Raw genomic sequence first — 19,887 nt, 5'->3', positions numbered from 1 at the left:
GCCCTGGGCAGTGGGGGCAGTGCTCCCCCCCGCCCCCCCCCCAGCTTTTCTTGCTAGTGTTTTTGTCCTCTCCTTTTGTGGATTTTTCCTTTTCCCACCTACAGCCCTGGGCAGCAGGATGCCAGCACAGGGATAATGCCACTGTTCTCCCTGCCTTATGTCCCCACCACTCTGGTGCTGCTGGTCCTCCTGTTAGAGGTTGAGGGGTGCTCTCCCCTTGAGGCCATCGGGACAGGCACGGTAGGGTGGTCACAAGTGCAGGGGAGGGCAGTAAGAGCACTGGTGTGCAGCAGGTACCAGTGCCTGTCCTTGCAGTGGCCCCGCAGCTGCCCATGCCCCTGATACTCGGAAAGACTGTAACTCGTGAGAATTGAGAGTTACAAAGTAGGTATGCATTTATTCAACGCTGAGGTGCTTGGGGGATAGCTCCTCCCAAAGCATGCACCAGGAAACGTCAAACTACTGCTATGTTTATTCCCTAGACACCTAGGATTACACAATATGCCTAATACATACTAATGTGCTAGTCCCGCCTAGTCTTGCCTACCATCGCTTTGTTTTAAAATAAACCAAAAGTCCTTTTGTGCTTGCGTCTCCTCAGTTCGGGTGTCGTCGGGGGTCTCTGATGAAGGCTTCCCCTCCTCATCGTACCTGAGCTTTTCAACTTTGTCTCCGGAGCATGCATCTTAGCCTCTTGGGCACATTCCAGGCCTTGCCATTATTCCTCGCTGGTTTAAGGTTTTGGATTTATCACTTATCACTGGTAGCCTTGCACCCCTCCCCCCATTTGCGAGTTCTGGCTCCGTTTACCACAAACCAGTCTGCCTCTCCTGATTTTTGCAAGCACAGTAAGTGCTAGGCATTCCTTACTCCTCAGTTCCCTGTCTCCCCCTGTGCTTCCTCCTCAGCCTCTTCTCTGCAAGGTAAGGGGCTGGAGGTTTGGGAGGCTCGTGCCGTGGTGGGGGGGGCAAAGTTGGAGCCCTCCTGTGCAATGTGGGCCTGGTGAGGGAGCGGCAGTGCTGAGCTGGACTCACGGAGCTCAGCTGGGGGCACAGAGAAGGGCTGTAGGAGCACACGTGCCGTAGGATGGAGCCCGGTACCCGGCCCGTTCCGGCAGCAGCCGCCTCCAGGAGGGAGGATCCAGCTAGCTCGTGCGACCGGGCATGGGGCCCCGCGCCTGGGACGGCCAGACGGGGAAGGCTGGGGCCCGTGCGGGTCTCGGGGGGGCCCGCCGGGGCCCGGGAAGGACACGGGACAGGCCCCGCTGCCGAGGCACCTCGCGACACCCGGCGGCGCTTTACGGCCGCGACGCTTCACGGCAGCGCGACCCAGGCGCGGCGGCGGGGACGGGGCAGAGGGGTTCGGGGTGGCATGAGCTTCTACGACGTGTTTCGTGGCTTCTTCGGGTTCCCGGGACGCTGCAGGTAACTGGGACCCTGCCCGTCACCAGGTTTCCCGCGGCCTTGCCGGCACAAACTGTCTCAACCCCTAGTTGCCCCAACGGCCGCGGCGGCCCCCGGTTGCTTCGGGCTGTCTGGGTGTCTCACTGCCGCGGTCCCGCAGACCCCGGGACCCGCTGTTCGGCGGCGCGGTGTGGGACGAGGAGGAGGATGGCGACCCGTCCACGTCGAAGCCCCCCCAGGAATTCGGCTTCGGATTCAACCCCGGTTCGTCCCGAGGCGCCTTCGAGGAGGTGTTCCTGGACATGGGCGAGCTCCTAGGCGCCTTGGGGGGGTTCTGGGCCGAGTCCCAGCAGCCTTTCGGTGGGTACGGGAAGGGCTGAGCGAGACTCTTGAGGCCGCTCAGAGCCCCTCGGCCTGATGGACGCCCTTTTGCTGCCCAGAGCCCGCCCTGCCCGGCCCCGGTGAAGGCAGCGCAAGGCGACCGCTGAGGGACTCTATGCTGAAGCACCCGGTGAGTCCCCCTGCCAGCGCAGCCCCGGGGAGTGCCGGGGGCGCCGGCGATCTGACCCGACCGTGGAGACCCTTCTTAGGGGTGGGTGAGGGGTCTGGGATCTGAATCCCGCCAGCTCAACAGCGCAAGCCAGCTCTGTGCTGTTGCCCAAGTGTCGTACTTTGCCTCTTGTCACTGGTGTCAGTGGTATGTGGCTTTGTCTTGCAGCTGGAAGATGCTCATCGGGCTCCTCCTGGCCTCAAGGAAGATCAAGGTGGGTGCTGGGAGCAGGGGCTGGGGGGCCTCTGCCCTCCCTGCTCCACCCACCTGTGCTGCCACAGCCTCTGGGGCATGTCCCCATGCTGCAGCCACTGTCTTACATCTCCCCCCAGACTTGGACTCCCAGGTCTCCTCTGTGGGGCTGGGGACCATCCTGAGACCCAATGAGCCCAAGTCCCACTCTTACTTCCAGAGTGTCTCTGTCACCAAAGTGACTCTCCCTGATGGGGTGAGTGTCCCTGCACGTGCAGCAGGGCTGTGGGGGACCTGGGGACACCGTTCCTGTGGCTGGGGAGTCTCTTAGGGCTCGGCACTCTGAGCAGGCAGTAGAGGAGCGCCGCACCATGCAGGACAGCGAGGGCCGCCGAGAGACAACAGTAACGTGCCGGAGGGGGGACCAGGCCTTCATCACCACCACCAAGGAGGATGGGCAGAAGAAGGACTACCAGGAGGAGGTGGTCAACATGGATGACCGTAAGTGGGGGTCTGGGGAGGATGCAAGAAATGGACAGGGGCCTCACTGAGGGAGAGTTCTCCCTGCCCTCCCAGGGGAGCTGGCACAGTTCACTGGCACATGGCCACAGCAAGATGAGCTTCGTTCTGCCAACCTGAGTGACCCCTCATCTGTGCTGGGCAGCTTCTTCCGACGCTGGTTCTCAAGCCAGTAGCTGTGTCCAGTCCTGACTGAGCAGCCCGTATGAGTGACAGGTGCAGGCTGGGGGGGACCCTGGGCTTGCCAGGACTGTCAGAGCAGGCAGTGGGCAGCAGCCTCTTCTCACCATCTGTTTTTGTTGTAGATGGGTCAGATCTTGCTGGGAAGTGGTGCCTGGGCTGGAGGTTACTTACCTTCTGCAGCACTGCAGAGCTACAGAGATCCCTGTGAGGGCCAAGTGTATGTCTGTATAGGGCAATAAAATCTATTTATGCTAAATGGTGGCCTTTCATGCTCCTTCAAAATGGAATCTCTTGCATTTGGAGGCAGATTCCCCTGTCCACCAGGATGACTCTGGGGGCCTGCCTTAGAGGTGCAGGTGGTTGCCAGGCTCCTGTACCTGCACTGCTCCCTTCATACCTCCCTCTCCCATTTCCCTTCCCAATGCTGTGCTAATGCCTCCCCAGAGCCACTCTTGAGGGCCTGGCCCAGCACAGAGGCCTTTCCAGAACGTCTTTGTTAGTGTTGACTGCAGCTGTGGCTTGGGCAAGGATGTGGCAGGGATAAAGGGGGTTTCTGGCCAGGAAATACCTGTGCCTGCTCACCTGAGTGAGGTCTTGGCTCCCCATGGCCACATGGAGATCAGGGTGCTCCTACTTGGCCTGGCCCTACTGGGGTGCAGCAGTGTCACAAGGTGTCCCTGGCCCCACATAGGACTCTGGTCCCTGTCAGGCGTCTCCCTTGTGCAGCCATGATTGGTTTAAAGTCTGCATATTATCACCCACCTAGCTCTGGGGCTCATAAAACCTGCTGTGAATGAGACATATACACCATTCTTGCTGCTGTCACTGCTGTCACTGCTGCCCCTGCCTGGTCAGTGCTATGGGCACCACTTCTTTCTTGACAAGGGTCCGAGGTCTGCTGCGCATCCGGAATCAGCTGGTGCGGGAATGCCTGGCTGAGCTGCTGTCCACCTTCATTCTCATAGTAAGCAGGCCACGCAGGTGGGCTCGGGTGGGGTGGGGGTGGTGTAATGGGGGTAGGACAGGGCTGACAGTGGGGTGGTGGCAGGCACCAGGGCTCCCAGGGCTCTGCTGCTTGCCCCTTGGGGTTGGAGGGGTTTGGGACTGCACCATACGCAAATGTGCAACTCAGCACTGCCTGTCCTCCTACTTGGACCCTGTTCCCACAGCATGATCCACCTGTGCCATGGCTCTGGTGCAATCAGGGTGTGGTGCTGGGTAGTGTGTGCCTCGATACCTCCTGTCTCAGAGCAGGCAAACGCTGGGGCTCTGGTGCTGTTTTTAGCATTTGGGCTGCATCCCGCAATGGCAAATGGTGTCCCTGGGGCTATATTGTGGCACCTCTTCCCCAGCAAGTCCCCACAGAAAGCAGTTTACCTAATTGCTTATAATTTGGTTGCTTTGCCATCAAAAACACAAGTGAGGGTAGTAACCACCTCCCTGCCAGTCCCTGTCTGATGTTCAAGTATTGGGGAGCAAAACCAGGGGGCAGCACCAGCATAGCCCTCACCTTGCTGCCCTGCAGTATCAGCAGGGGGAGGGTCTCAGCACAAGGCCACCAGGACTGAGGTGGGGCTACATCCCTCTTCTCCAGACAATCACCCTGGGCACAGCTGCACAGAAGGTCACCTTCTTTGAGACGAAGGGGAACATCATCACCAGTTATGTGGGAAGTGCTATGGCTGTCATGGTGGGCATCTACACAGCAGGGGGAATCTCTGGTGAGACAGAGGAAGGGGTCCCAGCTCTTGCTATCCCATGGCTCAAAGTCCCCCAGGACCTTCCACTCCCAGCCCTTCTCCCTACTCCATTGCAGGGGCCCACATGAACCCAGCATTTTCCTTAGCCATGTGCCTGATTGAGCAGTTTCCCTGGTGGAAATTTCCCATCTTTGTGGTTGTGCAGACCTTGGCATCTTTTATATCTGCTGGAGTTGTTTACATCCTCTACTATGGTATGGGGGGAGCAGCGTTGGGCAAGGGAACTCCACAGTAATGTTTGGGTGGCCAGGCTTATGGACATGCTCTGCCTGTGCCCCCAGATGCCATCTGGCACTACAGCAATGGGACCCTTACTGTCTCTGGCCCCCGAGAAACTGCCTCCATCTTTGCCACCTACCCAGCTGACAATATCTCCATTGCCAATGGCTTCTTGGACCAGGTGGGTGCCACTGGTCAAAGCCCTCAGCACCCTCAGTCCCCACAGTGCTGAGCTGCTGTGTTGTCCTCACAGGTGATCGGTACAGGGGTGCTGCTGGTGGGTGTCATGGGCCTTATGGATGCCCGCAACAAGCCTGTCCCCAAGGGCCTGGAACCAGTGGTTGTGGCTCTCTTGGTGCTTTCCATTGAGTGCTCCATGGGGGCCAACTGTGGCTGCCCCCTGAACCCTGCACGGGACATTGGGCCCCGGCTCTTCACCTATGTGGCAGGTTGGGGCCCAGAGGTCTTCAGGTGGGTAGAGGGAAGGGGGTGAGATGGGGATGGCAGGGATGATCCCCAGCCCACCCTGTCTCATCCTCAGCAGAGGCAATGGGTGGTGGTGGGTGCCACTGGTAGCACCGCTGCTGGGGGCCACCGTGGGCACATTCCTGTACCAGCTCTTTGTGGCTTTCCACTACCCGGAGGAGGACAGCGAAGTCCTGGCAGAGCAGGGCTCCATCGTTCTAGTCAACACCAACATCGATGCAGATATTGGGATATCGCCCAAGGAGAAGGACACTGGGGAGAGAGTGCCTGCCGGGTATCCCTCAGCACCATGCGCCAGCAGCACAGTCTCCCTCACAGTCCCTGTCACAACATTAAAAGAGTCCTGAGGGCACGGTGTGTCTCGTCTGTGGACATGGGGGTACAGGAATATGGTGGAGGCCGTGGCCCCCAGGGGGAAGGCCAGCCAGGCCTGGCTGCAGGGATACCCCAACCTGGGAAACACGTGCTCCTAGTGTGGGGGTTGCCCCACTGGATCTGGGTCTTTCCCCGGGATCCCCGGCACTGCCCCCTGGCAACCTGTGGGGGGCTCTCTGTGGTCCCCCAGGGCTCACACGGCTCCCCGGGAGCCCCTGGAGCCGCCCCGCTGGCCAGGACGCCGCGGTGGTTGCAGTCCGGGCCGCCCCCCGCGGCTGCGCTCCGTCTCTTCCCCGCGCCCCCCACCTCACTTCCGCCGCCGACCGGCGCCGCCGCGGCCATGGGGAGCTGAGGCGGCGGCAGAGGCAGCGGCCCCGGCCCGGCCCGGCCGCCCGCTCCCCATGGGCTGCGGGGCCGCGGGACATGGAGCGGTGCGCAGCCCACCGAGCCCCGGGTAAGCGGGGCCGCGGTGAGCCGGGGTGAGGACCGGGTGGGTCCCGGTCGGGCCCCGGTGCGGCCGTTGCCCCAGCAACGCGGAGGGGCGGGGCGGGAGGGCCCGGGCCTGCAGCGGCAGCTCGGGCGGGGGCCGGGACCCTGCCCCGGGAGAAATCCGTGTCTGAGAAGTGGCAGCGGGTCCGCGACCCCGGCGGGTGCGGGGTGAGCACGGCGGGGGAGCAGAAGTGAGGGCCCGGGATGCAGAGATGGGGGTGCAGCGCTGCAGCGAAGCGGGGCTGGGAGTGCAGACTTTACGGGGTTGGGGGTGCGGGACTGCGGGTCCAGAAATGTAGTGAAGCAGGGCTGAGGGAGCAGAGGTGTGATCTGGGGGTGCAGTATCTGAAGGTGCGGGGCTGGAAGGGTCTGGTGACCTCTTGGTGCCGAGCTGCGGGTGGGCAGACAGGGGGTCGAGAATCTGGAGCTCTGGAAGTACAAGTGAGTAGAGCTGGGGGTCTAGCAGTGCAGGCTTGGGGGGGGATCTGGGGGTGCAGAATTCGGGTATGCAGTTCTAGGTGTGCAGACGTACAGGTCCTGGTATGGGGAACAGATGCCCACATGACACAGCTGGGGAGGCTCCCTGTTCCCTGCCTTCTGGGCTTCTGGGACTAGCTTGGCTGTCAGGATGGAGAGGAGATTGGAGTGTCATGGTTCAGGTCTTGGGGCTGTCTGGCTGCAGATGTAGAGGGTGTCGGGGTGCATGGGGCTCACAGGGTGCTGTGTTGCAGAGGAAGAGCGTCGAGTGCGAGCCAACGCACGGGAATACAACGAGAAGTTCCAGTACGCAGTGAGTGAGGGGGGACTGAACCACTTCCCAGGGGTCCTTGGGCAGGTTTGTGCACTGGGGTCTGAATCACCCACACCTCAGTGGGGGGAGCAGGGAGATGTTATGGACAAACAATATAGATGCTTGTCCCTGAAAAAATGGTCCTGTTGACATTAATGTCAATATATCTGTAGGGCTGGCCTGGCACAGTGCACTCTGTGTGGGGGATTCAGCCCTGCATCCTTGGCCAAGGCCCAGAACCCTCTGGCTCTGCCCAGATCCCAGCCTGGTCCCACATCCCAATGTGGATCATGGGTCAGCTTCTGAAGGTGCCAGGGGAGGGCAGTGCTCACCTTGGCCTCCCCCCACGTTGGAGGTTATCCCTGGCTGTTCCAGAGCTGCCTGCAGAGAGGGGAGAAAGGGGTCTGGGTTGTGGTCACCCTTGTGGGGGCCAGGTGCTGCTGCTGGTCCCAGGCTACCAGCTGGTGACTGAGACTAAGGAATTGGCTTCCCAAGGAAGCTACCAGAAGTAGCACAGGAGCAGGAGCCTGACCCCCCAAAAAGAGCACACAGCCCCTGTGGTGAGCCGTAGCCCCTGCCCTCCACAGTGATCTGATCTTGAGGAATTATGGGGCTTTGGTGGCCTGTAAATCCCCTTCTTGCCCCATCTGTCATCAGAATAACTGCATCAAGACCTCCAAGTACAACATTGTCACCTTCCTGCCTGTCAACCTCTTCGAGCAGTTCCAGGAAGTGGCCAACACCTATTTCCTCTTCCTCCTCATCCTGCAGGTGAGCTCAGTCCTTCCCTAACTAGGCATAGAGGAGGGCTCCGAGTACTCCCATACTTTGGAAGTGGGGAGATTTGGCACCCTTGAGCAGGGGCAGCATGGGCCTGATGCTGGCTGGTTCTGGTGTAATTCCTGTTCCCTGTCCCCAGCTGATTCCTCAGATCTCTTCACTCTCCTGGTTTACCACCATCGTGCCTTTGGTTCTTGTCTTAACCATCACAGCTGTCAAAGATGCCACCGATGACTATGTGAGTGGTTCCCCCTGTGCCCCTCTGCCCACTGGGGATGTGCAGGGGTGCAGTAACCAGGGCCATGGCATTTGAGATGGTGGGGGAGTGCAGAACCCCATCCCCAAGAGGCTTACACTGCTGTCTTTTCCCCCTGCTCCCAGTTCCGCCATAAAAGTGACAACCAGGTGAACAACCGGCAGTCTCAGGTCCTGATTGGTGGAGTGTGAGTATCATGGGCACAGAACAGTGAAGAAGGAGCCAGGAAGCCTGTGGGACATGGCACAGGGCATTGGGCAGGGCAGGGCTCCTTCCTGACTACTGTTTGCTGTCCCTTTACAGCCTTAGGCAGGAGCAGTGGATGAATGTCCGTGTTGGAGACATCATCAAGTTGGAGAACAACCAGTTTGTTGCGGTGAGTGCAGCCCTGAGACAAGTATGGTTCCAGCAAGGTGGGTGGCACACAGGGACCATGGGTGTGCTGCCACTCCCGCTTTGCTTTTATGCTTCTCCATCACTTCCCAGGGTGGGGACATTTGAGACTTCCAACCTGAAAGTTGCATTTAGGTTGGAGAGTTGGAACCATGGTGGAGCCATGTTTTGAACTCTGAGAATCTGGGCACTTGGAGCAATGGTGGCTAGGCTCGGGTGCAAAGGACATATGGGGTTAGGGATGGCTTTTGCAGATTCTCCAGGGAGTTCCAAGGACATCCAAGGGCCAGGAGCTTCCCTGTGGGAAGCATTGGGGAGCCCCAGTGTTGGCACAACCCTTCACAAGTCTCTCCCAGCAGGCTGACCTCCTCCTCCTCTCCAGCAGCGAACCACATGGGTTATGCTACATAGAGACTACCGAGCTGGATGGGTAGGTGCCCCTGCTCACCTTGAGGGGCCCGGGAAGGCAAGAGGTGGGAGTGAGAGTGGGCTGCAGGCAGGGCAGGAGCTGCTGGGCAGCACCTGCAAAGGCCCTTCCTTCCAGGCTGTCTCTAATCCACATGTGGTGCCTTGTTGCCTGCAGAGAGACCAACATGAAGGTACGTCAAGCCATCCCCATCACAGCGGAGCTGGGGGACACCAGCCAGCTGGCTCGCTTTGATGGTGAGTGCCTGCCACCAGCCCTGTGCCACGGGGCAGCCCCCACCTTCCTTCCTCCGTCACCCTGGGTAGACAAGTACCAGCCATGTGACAGTGTCATTCTGTGACTCAAAGTGGATCTCTGGGGAGCCAGGGATGGTGCTGGGAGCACTGGGATGGAGCTGGCCATATGGAGAAGGCAAGTCCCAGCTGAGCCATACTGTGCACCCAGGTGAGGTGATCTGTGAACCCCCCAACAACAAGCTGGACAAGTTTGGTGGGACACTATACTGGAAGGAGAACAAGTACCCCCTGAGCAACCAGAACATGCTGCTGCGGGGCTGCGTCCTGCGCAACACCGAGTGGTGCTTTGGCCTCGTCATCTTTGCAGGTGGGCTGAGGCAGCAGCTTCTACCACGCTGCACAGAGGGGAGGGAAAGACACCCCCTGATGCCTTCCTGCTCCCCAGGACCCGACACAAAACTGATGCAGAATAGCGGCCGGACCAAATTTAAGCGGACAAGCATTGACCGGCTGATGAACACGCTGGTGCTCTGGGTATGCAGAAAGGAGATCCTGGGAGCCCTGGCTCTGATCCAGTCAGGGCTCTGATGTACTGTCTTGTCCCCAGATCTTTGGGTTCCTGGTGTGCATGGGAGTGATCCTGGCCATTGGCAATGCCATCTGGGAGCATGAGGTGGGCATCTGCTTCCAGATCTACTTGCCCTGGGACGAGGGGGTGCACAGTGCCTTCTTCTCTGGCTTCCTCTCCTTCTGGTCCTACATCATCATCCTCAACACTGTGGTGCCCATCTCGCTCTATGTGAGGTAGGGCAGGAAGCAGAGGGGCTGGGCAGGGGTTGTATGAGAAATTAGGGGTGCCCTCTGGGGAGGGGAGACAGGGATGGAGATCCACAGGCAGAACGGTGTGTTCTGTGGGTGGGTGTGGGCTACTCTCTTGGTGATAGGCCATGTCTGCCTTCAGGGATGCCTCAAGACCTGAGGACCTCATAGGTCCCTCAGGGCCCCCCCAGCTGTATCTGTCTGGCTGCTTGTCTCTCTCTGCCCTGGCTGCACGCTGTCTATTTTGCTCTGCCCTCCTACAGCTCCCAGGCTCCTGCACTGTCCCCTTCTCTCTCTCTTTTAATTTCTCTCTCTTTTCGTTCCCCAGCATGGGTTCTGTCACCCTTAGCCCCGAGGTAAGAATGTGTCACCCCCACCCCTCCCACTAGCTCATTGCTCTCTGCCCTGGGGGCTGGGGAGGTTTCAGGGTTCATAGGTATATCAGATGCCTGGGGAGCCCCATGGGCTGCCCCCTGGGTGCCTTGCCCCTGTCCCCAGCCCTGGCTTAGCCATGGCTGTCAGCAGGAATGGGTTGCAGGCCAGCCCCTGGGAAGGGTATGGGAGCTAGCAGTCTATGGGGGGTGCCCAGGGCATGGAGGGTCTGGGGTGGGCATGCATATGCCTGTCACTGGCTCAGCACCTTGTACTGCCCTGCCCCAGTGACACCCAACCATCCTCCCTGCAGCGTTGAGGTGATCCGGCTTGGGCACAGCTACTTCATCAACTGGGACAAAAAGATGTACTGTGCCAAGCGCCGGACGCCAGCTGAAGCCCGCACCACCACCCTCAACGAGGAGCTGGGACAGGTGGAGTACATCTTTTCTGACAAGACTGGCACCCTCACCCAGAATATCATGGTCTTCAGCAAGTGCTCTGTGAACGGGCACAGCTATGGTGAGTGCCAGCTGCAAGAGCTAGGCTGGGGCTGTCCACAAGAGTAGGGGTGCGCTGGCTCCCCACCTCCGTTTGGGGCAGTCAGGGGACAAGGGGGCTTAACTAGAGCATTGTTGGGCAGCAGCAGCTGCCATGGTGTTGGGTCTCTGTCATGGTTAACTCCATGCCTTGTTTTGCAGGTGATGTGCAGGACATGGTGGGTCCCAAGGCAGAGCTGGGAGAGGTAAGGATGCTGTCAGTTTGATGCCTGCCCATGCCAAGTGCCACCCGGGGGTAACCCCAACTTTGCCCCTGCCAGAAGCCAGAGCCAGTAGACTTCTCCTTCAACCCACTGGCAGACCCACGCTTCCAGTTCTGGGACCCCAGCCTACTGGAAGCTGTCAAGCTGGGAGACCTCCACGTGCACGAGTTCTTCCGCCTGCTCTCACTCTGTCACACCGTCATGTCTGAAGAGAAGAGTGAAGGTAAGCATGGGGCAGGATTTCTCCCTGTGGGTCACAGGACACTGTCACTGACTCCCATACTGTCCACAGGGGAGTTGTTGTACAAGGCACAGTCCCCAGATGAGGGAGCACTGGTCACAGCTGCCAGAAACTTTGGCTTTGTGTTCCGGTCCCGCACGCCCAAGACCATCACAGTGCATGAGCTGGGTCAAGCTATCACCTACCAGCTGCTGGCCATCCTAGACTTCAACAACATCCGCAAGCGCATGTCCGTCATCAGTAAGGTCCTGGGCATGGCACAGGGACTGTGGGGCTGGGAAGGCCACATGGGGTTGCAGCATGGGGCTCATTGTCGTGTGTTGGGGGACCAGTCCAATGCTGGTGGGGATGCGACTGTGGAGGCATCGGCAGGGTGATGGCTGGGGTTCAGAGTGGGACCTTCTCCTGCACCCCTGAGCCAGGCATCTTGTCCACCCCTCCCTGCAGTCCGCAGCCCTGAGGGCAAGATACGGCTGTACTGCAAAGGTGCTGACACCATCCTGCTGGAGCGGCTGCATCCTGTCAACCAGGACCTGACCAGCATCACCACCGACCACCTCAACGTGCGTGGGACAGGGTTCTGCAGGCAGGGTGGGGAGGAAAGAATGGCTGCCCAGGAGCCTGAGCTGGGCTTTGTGCCCTATCCTAGGAACACCGCTGGGGACTGGGGACACCATCAGTGTCTGCCAGCACACCAACTTTTGACCACTTGCAGGAGTATGCTGGTGAGGGGCTGCGGACACTGGTGCTGGCCTACAGAGACCTGGAGGAGAGCTACTATAAGGACTGGTCCAAGCGGCTGCACCGAGCTGGCAGTGTCCTTGAGGCCCGTGAAGATTACCTGGCTCGGCTCTATGATGAGGTTGAGCATGATATGATGGTAGGTGGGCTGGAGGCTGAGGCTGGGGGGTGGCTGGGGGCAGCTCCTGCTTACCTCCCACCTGTTTGGGTCCCCAAGCTGCTTGGAGCCACAGCCATCGAGGACAAACTGCAGCAGGGGGTCCCCGAAACCATTGCCATCCTGACACTGGCCAACATCAAGATTTGGGTGCTGACAGGGGACAAGCAGGGTGAGGTGTAGCTGAGATGCTGGATTGAGATGAGAATGTCTGTAGCCTGGATTCCACTTGCCTGGGATCCCTACTGATCTCTCCTGAGTGGAATCTGGCTCAGCCCCTGTTTTCCTGTCCTCAGAAACAGCTGTGAACATTGGCTACTCCTGCAAGATGCTGACAGATGACATGACAGAGGTGTTTGTGGTCACAGGCCACACTGTGCTGGAGGTGCGAGAGGAGCTCAGGTGAGGGTTGGGGGTCAGAGGACACAGAACAGTGCCAGTGTGAGGCACAGCTGCAACTGGGGGAGCTAGAGATATGGAAGGGCCCTGAGACAGAACCTTGTGCCTCCTCTCTCCTCAGGAAAGCCCGAGAGAAGATGATGGATGCATCGCAGTCTGTGTGCAATGGCTTCTCCTACCAAGAGAAACTCTCCTCCAGGCTTACCTCTGTGCTCGAAGCCATTGCAGGCGAATACGCCCTGGTCATCAATGGGCACAGCCTGGTAGGCCCCTGGGAGTGCCAGGCAGGATAAGGCCCTGTGCCTGGCTGTGTACCATGACCCCAGCTGTCTCTTGCTCTTCTTGCAGGCCCATGCACTGGAGGCAGACATGGAAGTGGAATTCCTGGAGACAGCGTGTGCCTGCAAGGCTGTTATCTGCTGCCGTGTCACACCCCTGCAGAAAGCCCAAGTGGTGGAGCTGGTGAAGAAGTACAAGAAAGCCGTCACTTTGGCCATTGGGGATGGGGCCAATGATGTCAGCATGATCAAGAGTAAGGCCTAGGATCTGGGGGACCACAGGAGAGACAGGCCACCCACCTGCACCATCCTGGGGCCCATAGGAGCCTCTGCGCTCACCCCTCTGTGCCCTACAGGAACAAAGTTCCTGTGCTGGGGGTGCTGCTCTCATCCCCTGTGCTCCTGGCAGCCCTTTCTTTACCTATGTCTCCTTCCCTCTGCAGCTGCCCACATTGGGGTTGGCATCAGTGGACAGGAAGGCATCCAGGCCGTGCTGGCCTCTGATTACTCCTTCTCCCAGTTCAAGTTCCTACAGCGCCTGCTCCTGGTGCATGGACGCTGGTCCTACCTGCGCATGTGCAAGTTTCTTTGCTACTTCTTCTACAAGAACTTCGCCTTCACTATGGTCCACTTCTGGTTTGGCTTCTTCTGTGGCTTCTCAGCACAGGTGGGTTGGTGGCTTTTCACACTGGGAGCTGGGGAGGGTTTTCCTGCAGGGTTCCTCAGCTCTGAAGCATGTTCAAGTCCATGGGGACTCCCTATGGGGACTCCCTATGGGGACTCATCCTGAGCCAGGAGGCACAGCCTAGCATCCAGTGTGCAGTGTATGAGGAGCCTGTGGTCAGGGTGGGCAGTCCTGGGGGGATGGAGACAGCTCTTCTGTCCCTGCAGCTATAGGCACAGGGACTTGGGGGCTGGCTGGGGCACAGGGCAGGCAGGTCTCATGTCCTGCTGAGTACTCTATTCCATACAGACAGTGTACGACCAGTATTTCATCACTCTGTACAACATTGTCTACACATCGCTGCCTGTGCTCGCTATGGGTGTCTTCGACCAGGTATGGCGGGGGATAATGAGAGGTCCCCGGGTGTGTGAGGAATCTGTACCACTTCCCTTCATGCCCACCCTATGGAAAGAAGGGCTGCCTGGGTGCCTGAGTCAGGCTGTCCTTGTCATTCCATGGGCTATGGTGGAGGCTGCTCCTGCCCAGGGCTAAAGGGAGGTGCCCATGCCTCCAGGATGTGCCAGAGCAGCGGAGCATGGAGTACCCCAAACTCTATGAGCCTGGGCAGCTGAACCTGCTCTTCAACAAGCGGGAGTTCTTCATCTGCATTGCCCAAGGCATCTACACCTCCATCCTCATGTTCTTCATCCCCTACGGTGTCTTTGCTGATGCCACCCGTGATGATGGTGCCCAGCTGGCTGACTACCAGTCCTTTGCCGTCACTGTCGCCACCTCCCTGGTGATAGTTGTCAGTGTGCAGGTGGGGACATAGTACTCAGCCCCAGACCCTTGGGGCACCTCAAGCATCCCCTGAGCCCTCTCTCCTCCTGCATCCCCCCCCACTAGATTGGGCTAGACACAGGATTCTGGACAGCCATCAACCACTTCTTCATCTGGGGCAGTCTGGCCGCCTACTTTGCTATCCTCTTCACCATGCACAGTGACGGCCTCTTCTGGATGTTCCCCAATCAGTTCCGCTTTGTGGGTGAGTCCCTGTGGTGCTCTATGCTCCCCACCCCAGCATAGTGCTGCGTCGGCCTAGGCCTCACTGGATTCACTTTCCCCCCAGGTAATGCACAGAACACGCTGGCCCAGCCCACGGTCTGGCTGACCATTGCCCTCACCACCGTAGTCTGCATCGTGCCCGTTGTGGCCTTTCGCTTCCTTAAGCTGGACCTGAAACCAGAACTCTCGGATACGGTGAGTGTGCATGGCTGTAGGAGTAGTCACAGGGTCCTAGGCCTGAGGAGAGGTGGTTCCACAGGTCCCTGACCCTAGCCCTGTGTCCCCAGGTACGCTACACTCAGCTGGTACGGAAGAAGCAGAAGACACAGCGCCGGTGCATGAGGCACGCAGGGCATGTGGGCTCACGCCACTCTGGCTATGCCTTCTCCCATCAGGAGGGTTTTGGGGAGCTCATCATGTCTGGCAAGAATATGCGGCTTAGCTCCTCAGCACTCTCCAGCTTTGCCCCCAGCACCAGCTGGATTGAGACCCTGCGGAAGAAGAAGGGTTGCGAGGGCAGCAGTGCTGGCAGCCCCAGCGGTGCAGCTGACAAGACTCTCAAGGTCTGAGTCTGGAGGGGGTCACATCCCCTCCAGTGCAGCTGGGGTTTCCCCTCCTCTGCCCCTGACCCTGGGAAAGGCAAAGATCCTTGTCAGCAGGGTCCCATGGTAGGAGCAGAGGTGATGTGGGGGCCAGTGGTGAGGTTTGGAGGAGTCTGGACTGTTGCCTTCTAGCCAAAAATACAATCTTTCCCTCTGTGGGGTCGATGGAAGGATGGATGGATGGATGGATGGATGGATGGATGGATGGATGGATGGATGGATGTCATCACCATCAGCCCTTTCGCTCCTCCATCAGTATTCAATTCCACTGAGTGCAAATGCCACATCACACATGAATGTATCATACCAGAGGTGCTGGGCTCTGGGAGGGCTATGGCTTCTCTGTGCCCTTCACCCATATGTCTTTTTTTTATATAAACAAAAAAAAAAAAAAAAAAAAAAACAACCTCCCCCCACAAAAAAATAGCAACCAAAACAAACAAAAAAAAAAAGTAAGAAAAAACCCTCTGAGTTTGCAGAGCGACTCATTTCTTGGCCAGGTACAGGGAGAAGGGGGGAGGAAGGTCACCCTCGTTGTCCCCCTGCCTCAGGGTTCAGCAGGACAGTGGGTCCTAGATGGGAAAGGGGAAGTGTTCTGTGCCAGGGAGGCTGGGTGTTGGCGGCTGCCGTGATTCACTCCCACGCGTGGTTTTGCGCAACCCTCGGCCTCTGCTTCCTCCCTCATCCTCCTCCTCCAGCTCCTGCGGGACCGAGTGCTCCTGGTGTGGCTGGGCAGTAAGGGACCCCCGCAGGGTCTTTGGGGCTTTTGGGGTCCCAGGGACGTGATACCAAAGAGGAGCTTGTTAAGACGAGTGTTGACGAGGGCTGGAGGGGATCTGGGGCTTTTGGGGTTATTTCGGTGGAGGGGATTCGGATCAGGGTGGATAATTTATGATGTGTTTCTGTCCGCCGGAATAGTATAATTTTATGGCTCTCGAGGAGAGAAAAAACAAAACAGAACAACTCTTTCTTTCTTTTTTTTCTTTTACTTTTCCTTCTTTTCTTTTCTTTTCTTTTCTTTTCTTTTCTTTTCTTTTCTTTTCTTTTCTTTTCTTTTCTTTTCTTTTCTTTTCTTTTCTTTTCTTTTCTTTTCTTTTCTTTTCTTTTCTTTTCTTTTCTTTTCTTTTCTTTTCTTTTCTTTATTAAAAAAAAAAAGAAAATTATGTTCTGAGCAGCTTCTGCCATGTCCTGTATCCGGGGGAGGCGGGTACAAAGAGGTGCGGGCAGCAGGGGTGGAGGGGCGGTGTGGGCTCGCCCAGCCCCCCAGGCAAACGTGCCGCCCCGCCCCTCCCCGCCCCTCCCCGCCCCTCCCCTCCCCTCCCCTCCCCCGGTTTCACAACCGCGGCCCCGCCGATGTTCTCCTACCTGGGAGTGGGCGCATGGCGTGGCCGTCGGGGACGCTTCTCCTCCTCCTTCTCCGCCTCCTCCTTCACCTCTCCGCCGGCGGGCGGCCCTGCGGCCCCACCAGTGAGTGCAACCGGGCACCGGGCAGGGCGGGAGACGGGGGTGGCCCTGAGCCATTCCCGGTAACTTGAGTCTCGTGGATCCGGGCACGGGGAGGGGACACATGCGATTCCGTGCCTGCCCCGAAGGAGTTCAAGCGGGACCCGGGGAGACGGGCGGGTGGTACGGGGCACCCCCGGGAATACTGGAACCTCGGGCTGAGGTGCTGTGTTCCGGGTGCTGGGTGGGTGCTGCGTGCATTCCCAGCAGCAGAAGCCAAAGGGAATAGCAGGTTCACGCTGGCCATTGACCTTTGGAGGGAGCCGGGAGCGCTGCCCAGGCCTGACCCGGACCGCCAGCCAGTGCAGTCGCTTAACCCCTCTGGCACTGGATCCCCACCCTGGGACTCCCGGGACCACCAGTCCTAATCTGCCACCTTCTGTGAGCTATGCTCCCCACCACCAGATCCCTCAATACGCAGCCCACCAGATGCTGTGGTGCCCACCCCTATTGTGGTGCCAGGGGTCCAGTACCCACTATGTGAGAAACCACTGCCACTCTCCAGCTCAGTGCCCTGACCTCCAGCAGTCACTGGACTTGGGGAGCAGATGATGGGGTGCCTTCCATTTCCAGGGACACCCACTGGGCCTGGGGTCTCATTTTCATCGCCTGGTCTCCTCTTGTCCATCCAGGACTGTCGCGGGACACGGTCTTGGGCCACCTGGGAGCCAACATCACATTGACCTGCCAGGACGAGGTGCCTGCAAATGCCACGGTGTTGTGGCAGGTGGAGGAGCAGGGGACAGCAGGGGGCTGGGGACAGCAGCTGGCAGAGGGTAACACTCTGCTCCTGCGGTGGCTGCGCTACGAGGACTCTGGGCACTACAGCTGCACTGTGGGGAGCCGCCTGCTGCGCTCCCTGCGTCTGCTGGTGGCAGGTGGGTCCACGCTGGGGTGGGAATGTCCCTGGCAGTGTCGCCTGTGATAGCCCTGTCCCCCAGCACCTCCCTGCCTTGCAGAGCCCCCTGAAACTCCCCAGGTCTCCTGCTACCGGCGGAGCCACGACAAGGACGTCCTGTGTGAGTGGCCACAGCAGGAGAAGCCATCCCCAGGGACAAGGGCGATACTCTGGGTGAAGCAGAGGTGAGTGCTGTCACTGTGTCTGTCATGGGCTTAGACCCCAATAGGACAGAACATGTCCCTCTCCATGGACCCTTTCCCTGGTGCCATCTGGCACCCCATTGCTCAGGATGCTTGTCTCCCTGCAGACCCTATTTTCCCTAGCAGCTGCTGGTGACTGGGAGTCCACAGCACGTGATGCGTTTCTTCCCCATGGCTCCATTCCCCATTGTTTCCTGGGACCCCATGGCACAGAATGTATCCCTCCCCGCAGACCCTTTCCCTAACACTGCCAGGGACTCCAGAGCATAGGACATGTCCCCCCACAGCTGCCCTGTGCCTAGAGCATGCTGCAGACCCTCCTGAGCTATGACCTCACAGGTTTGTGGCTGAGAATGCCACAGAGCAGCGGTGCCGCTACTTCTCCAAGGCACGAAAGTTTGTTTGCCGGGTGAAGGTGCCACCTGGCGCTGATGACACCAAACACCTTGTGGTGTCCACGTGCGTCAGCAACAGTGCTGGTGGCTCGGCTGGCAAAGACAAGATCATCACCCTCAGCAGTATCCGTGAGTGCTGCCTCTGTTGCTGGGAGCTGGGGTGGCTGAGGATGCAGTGCAAGGCCCTAAGTCCCCCTTTCCCCAGCAGTGAAGCCAGACCCCCCAATCAATGTGACAGTGGAGGCACTGGAGAAGGCCCCTCAGCGGCTGCAGGTGAACTGGTCCTACCCCTCATCCTGGGACCGCCGTTTCTACTGGCTCCGCTTCCAGGTCCGCTACCGGCCTGAACCTGCTCCAACTTTCATGGAGGTGAGACCCTGCTTGCTGGCATGTTGCTTGTCCCTGGTCAGATTATCCCCAGCACTGTGTCCCCTCCAGGTGGATCAGGTGACAACAACTTGGCTCGACATTCGTGACGCATGGCGTGGGACGAGGCATGTGGTGCAGGTGAGGGCCAAGGATGAGTTTGGCCACGGTGCATGGAGCGAGTGGAGCCCGGAGGCTGTGGGCACCCCTTGGACAGGTAGGAATGAATCCTGGGGCCCTGATACTTCGGGCTCAGCATGGGGTCTCCCATTCTCATACTCTCCACTCACTGTGCAGAACCTTGGGACCTCACCTCTGAAATGGAGCCTTTCAGCTCACAGGTAACAATGGTCTTGGCCCTGGGAAGTATCACACATACCTGAATGGATCTCCATGTGGGACAAGGGGACACCAGGGGACACCTGTCCCATTGTGCCCCTCCACCTTTTGCAGGTCCCCATGGAAGATGGTACCTATGGGGTGACACTGCTCCCCAAGCTCTTTGGGGAGGATGATACTAATGATGCTGGTGGTGAGGAAGGGTTCCTGGACTGGGGGTGGGGGGCAGGGACACCCAAGTCCCTTATCCTCATAATGAGCCCATCCATTCTCTCTGTGTCAGGGTCTGTCATGGAATCCAGTACCCATCCTGTGGCAACCCCCTATGCTTTCCTGGTCACTGGAGGAAGTCTGCTACTTGGCATCGCCCTGTTTGTTGGCATCGTGGTGAGGTGAGTGCCAGGGGGTCCTGATTCAAGGGGTTGTCAGGGCCCACCCCCTCCCCCCCCGACCTGGATCCCCTCTCTTCTCCCCTGCAGGTACAGGCAGAAATGGTGGACAAGTGGGCAGAAGACGGCCAAGCCAGAGGGCGAAGGGCAGCATATGCTGGTCCCCCTAGGTGTCCCCCTGCCTGCACTCAGTGATACTCCTCTGCTCTCACACCCTGCCCCCTCAGCCCCTGTAATGCTCCACATGACTCACACAGATATTTCCTCCTCAGGGCAGTAGTCAAGGGCTGAATATGCTGGTAGGTGATTGGGGGTTGGATGGGGAGCCCCAGGACTGCGATGTGGCTTCTGGGAGCAGTTCCCCTCCACCATCTGGTGGTTCTGTGGCTGGGACAAGCCTCTCAGGAGGGAAATCAGTGCCACCCCCCATGGAGAAGCAGCTGGGAAAGGCCCCAGACTGAGTCCTTCAGCACCGTGGCCAAGCTGGGGTGTCCAGGAGTGACAGTGCTGGAAGCATGGCTGTACTAGAGCATGGGGGCTCGCCCGGGACCGGGTTAGGGGGTCCCACAGGGAAGGGCTTGGTTCCTATAGTGCCATGGGGGTCAGGGAGGGTGGGAGGACCTGGCTGGATCAGC

The 19,887-nt window shown here is 58.9% G+C and overlaps 4 protein-coding genes across 9 annotated transcripts; all 4 read left to right on the top strand.

Annotated features, from left to right (window-relative positions):
* Window positions 1–61: 61 nt before the first annotated feature.
* HAX1 (HCLS1 associated protein X-1) lies at window positions 62–3,092 on the top strand. 2 transcript variants are annotated; one of them, XM_062511554.1, is made up of 8 exons: window positions 62–1,424; window positions 1,564–1,763; window positions 1,844–1,914; window positions 2,122–2,167; window positions 2,286–2,401; window positions 2,496–2,646; window positions 2,722–2,880; window positions 2,970–3,092. In XM_062511554.1, exons 1-7 carry the CDS (start codon window positions 1,087–1,089, stop codon window positions 2,838–2,840), a joined length of 1,041 nt encoding a protein of 346 aa, XP_062367538.1. In that variant the 5' UTR covers window positions 62–1,086; the 3' UTR covers window positions 2,841–2,880; window positions 2,970–3,092. The 2 variants fall into 2 exon arrangements, with proteins under 2 accessions (XP_062367538.1, XP_062367537.1); XM_062511553.1 differs by having other exon boundaries at window positions 1,844–1,995.
* A 614-nt stretch (window positions 3,093–3,706) lies between these two features.
* On the top strand, window positions 3,707–5,659 carry AQP10 (aquaporin 10). The gene is made up of 6 exons (XM_062511191.1): window positions 3,707–3,811; window positions 4,442–4,568; window positions 4,664–4,801; window positions 4,889–5,007; window positions 5,080–5,297; window positions 5,368–5,659. The coding sequence occupies exons 1-6, from the start codon at window positions 3,707–3,709 to the stop codon at window positions 5,657–5,659; spliced, it is 999 nt and encodes a 332-aa protein (XP_062367175.1).
* Window positions 5,660–6,879: 1,220 nt separating this feature from the next.
* On the top strand, window positions 6,880–15,142 carry ATP8B2 (ATPase phospholipid transporting 8B2). The gene is made up of 26 exons (XM_062511190.1): window positions 6,880–6,966; window positions 7,624–7,737; window positions 7,886–7,984; window positions 8,128–8,189; window positions 8,306–8,378; window positions 8,755–8,825; window positions 8,979–9,058; window positions 9,267–9,425; window positions 9,504–9,592; window positions 9,666–9,862; window positions 10,563–10,771; window positions 10,951–10,994; window positions 11,070–11,235; window positions 11,305–11,493; window positions 11,701–11,816; window positions 11,969–12,133; window positions 12,212–12,323; window positions 12,448–12,553; window positions 12,672–12,813; window positions 12,899–13,082; window positions 13,272–13,495; window positions 13,802–13,885; window positions 14,067–14,312; window positions 14,399–14,537; window positions 14,622–14,752; window positions 14,845–15,142. The coding sequence occupies exons 1-26, from the start codon at window positions 6,880–6,882 to the stop codon at window positions 15,124–15,126; spliced, it is 3,570 nt and encodes a 1,189-aa protein (XP_062367174.1). The 3' UTR covers window positions 15,127–15,142.
* An 8-nt stretch (window positions 15,143–15,150) lies between these two features.
* On the top strand, window positions 15,151–19,841 carry IL6R (interleukin 6 receptor). 5 transcript variants are annotated; one of them, XM_062511388.1, is made up of 10 exons: window positions 15,151–16,626; window positions 17,295–17,540; window positions 17,622–17,745; window positions 18,103–18,287; window positions 18,367–18,527; window positions 18,597–18,741; window positions 18,822–18,865; window positions 18,978–19,056; window positions 19,147–19,255; window positions 19,343–19,841. In XM_062511388.1, exons 1-10 carry the CDS (start codon window positions 16,539–16,541, stop codon window positions 19,530–19,532), a joined length of 1,371 nt encoding a protein of 456 aa, XP_062367372.1. In that variant the 5' UTR covers window positions 15,151–16,538; the 3' UTR covers window positions 19,533–19,841. The 5 variants fall into 5 exon arrangements, with proteins under 5 accessions (XP_062367372.1, XP_062367371.1, XP_062367375.1 ...); XM_062511387.1 differs by having other exon boundaries at window positions 18,367–18,741; XM_062511390.1 differs by having other exon boundaries at window positions 16,541–16,626; window positions 17,642–17,745; window positions 18,367–18,741.
* Window positions 19,842–19,887: the final 46 nt, after the last annotated feature.

This window comes from Cinclus cinclus, chromosome 31 (assembly GCF_963662255.1).
Source record: "Cinclus cinclus chromosome 31, bCinCin1.1, whole genome shotgun sequence".
NCBI classification, from domain to species: domain Eukaryota; kingdom Metazoa; phylum Chordata; class Aves; order Passeriformes; family Cinclidae; genus Cinclus; species Cinclus cinclus.
Note: the sequence above shows the minus strand (reverse complement) of the source record. Positions and strands in the feature narration are given on the sequence as shown.

Bases quoted from the DNA above. Each gene is read 5' to 3' on its own strand.
- ATP8B2 (XM_062511190.1), top strand. From the start codon at position 6,880: ATGGGGCTCACAGGGTGCTGTGTTGCAGAGGAAGAGCGTCGAGTGCGA. The intron at 9,863-10,562 runs GTAGGGCAGGAA...TCCTCCCTGCAG, and splicing joins CCCATCTCGCTCTATGTGAG to CGTTGAGGTGATCCGGCTTG. The intron at 12,134-12,211 runs GTAGGTGGGCTG...TGGGTCCCCAAG, and splicing joins AGGTTGAGCATGATATGATG to CTGCTTGGAGCCACAGCCAT.
- IL6R (XM_062511387.1), top strand. From the start codon at position 16,539: ATGGCGTGGCCGTCGGGGACGCTTCTCCTCCTCCTTCTCCGCCTCCTC. The intron at 16,627-17,294 runs GTGAGTGCAACC...TTGTCCATCCAG, and splicing joins GCGGCCCTGCGGCCCCACCA to GACTGTCGCGGGACACGGTC. The intron at 19,256-19,342 runs GTGAGTGCCAGG...TCTCCCCTGCAG, and splicing joins TTTGTTGGCATCGTGGTGAG to GTACAGGCAGAAATGGTGGA.
- AQP10 (XM_062511191.1), top strand. From the start codon at position 3,707: ATGGGCACCACTTCTTTCTTGACAAGGGTCCGAGGTCTGCTGCGCATC. The intron at 3,812-4,441 runs GTAAGCAGGCCA...CCTCTTCTCCAG, and splicing joins TGTCCACCTTCATTCTCATA to ACAATCACCCTGGGCACAGC. The intron at 4,802-4,888 runs GTATGGGGGGAG...CTGTGCCCCCAG, and splicing joins TGTTTACATCCTCTACTATG to ATGCCATCTGGCACTACAGC.
- HAX1 (XM_062511553.1), top strand. From the start codon at position 1,087: ATGGAGCCCGGTACCCGGCCCGTTCCGGCAGCAGCCGCCTCCAGGAGG. The intron at 1,425-1,563 runs GTAACTGGGACC...GCGGTCCCGCAG, and splicing joins GGGTTCCCGGGACGCTGCAG to ACCCCGGGACCCGCTGTTCG. The intron at 2,402-2,495 runs GTGAGTGTCCCT...CACTCTGAGCAG, and splicing joins AAGTGACTCTCCCTGATGGG to GCAGTAGAGGAGCGCCGCAC.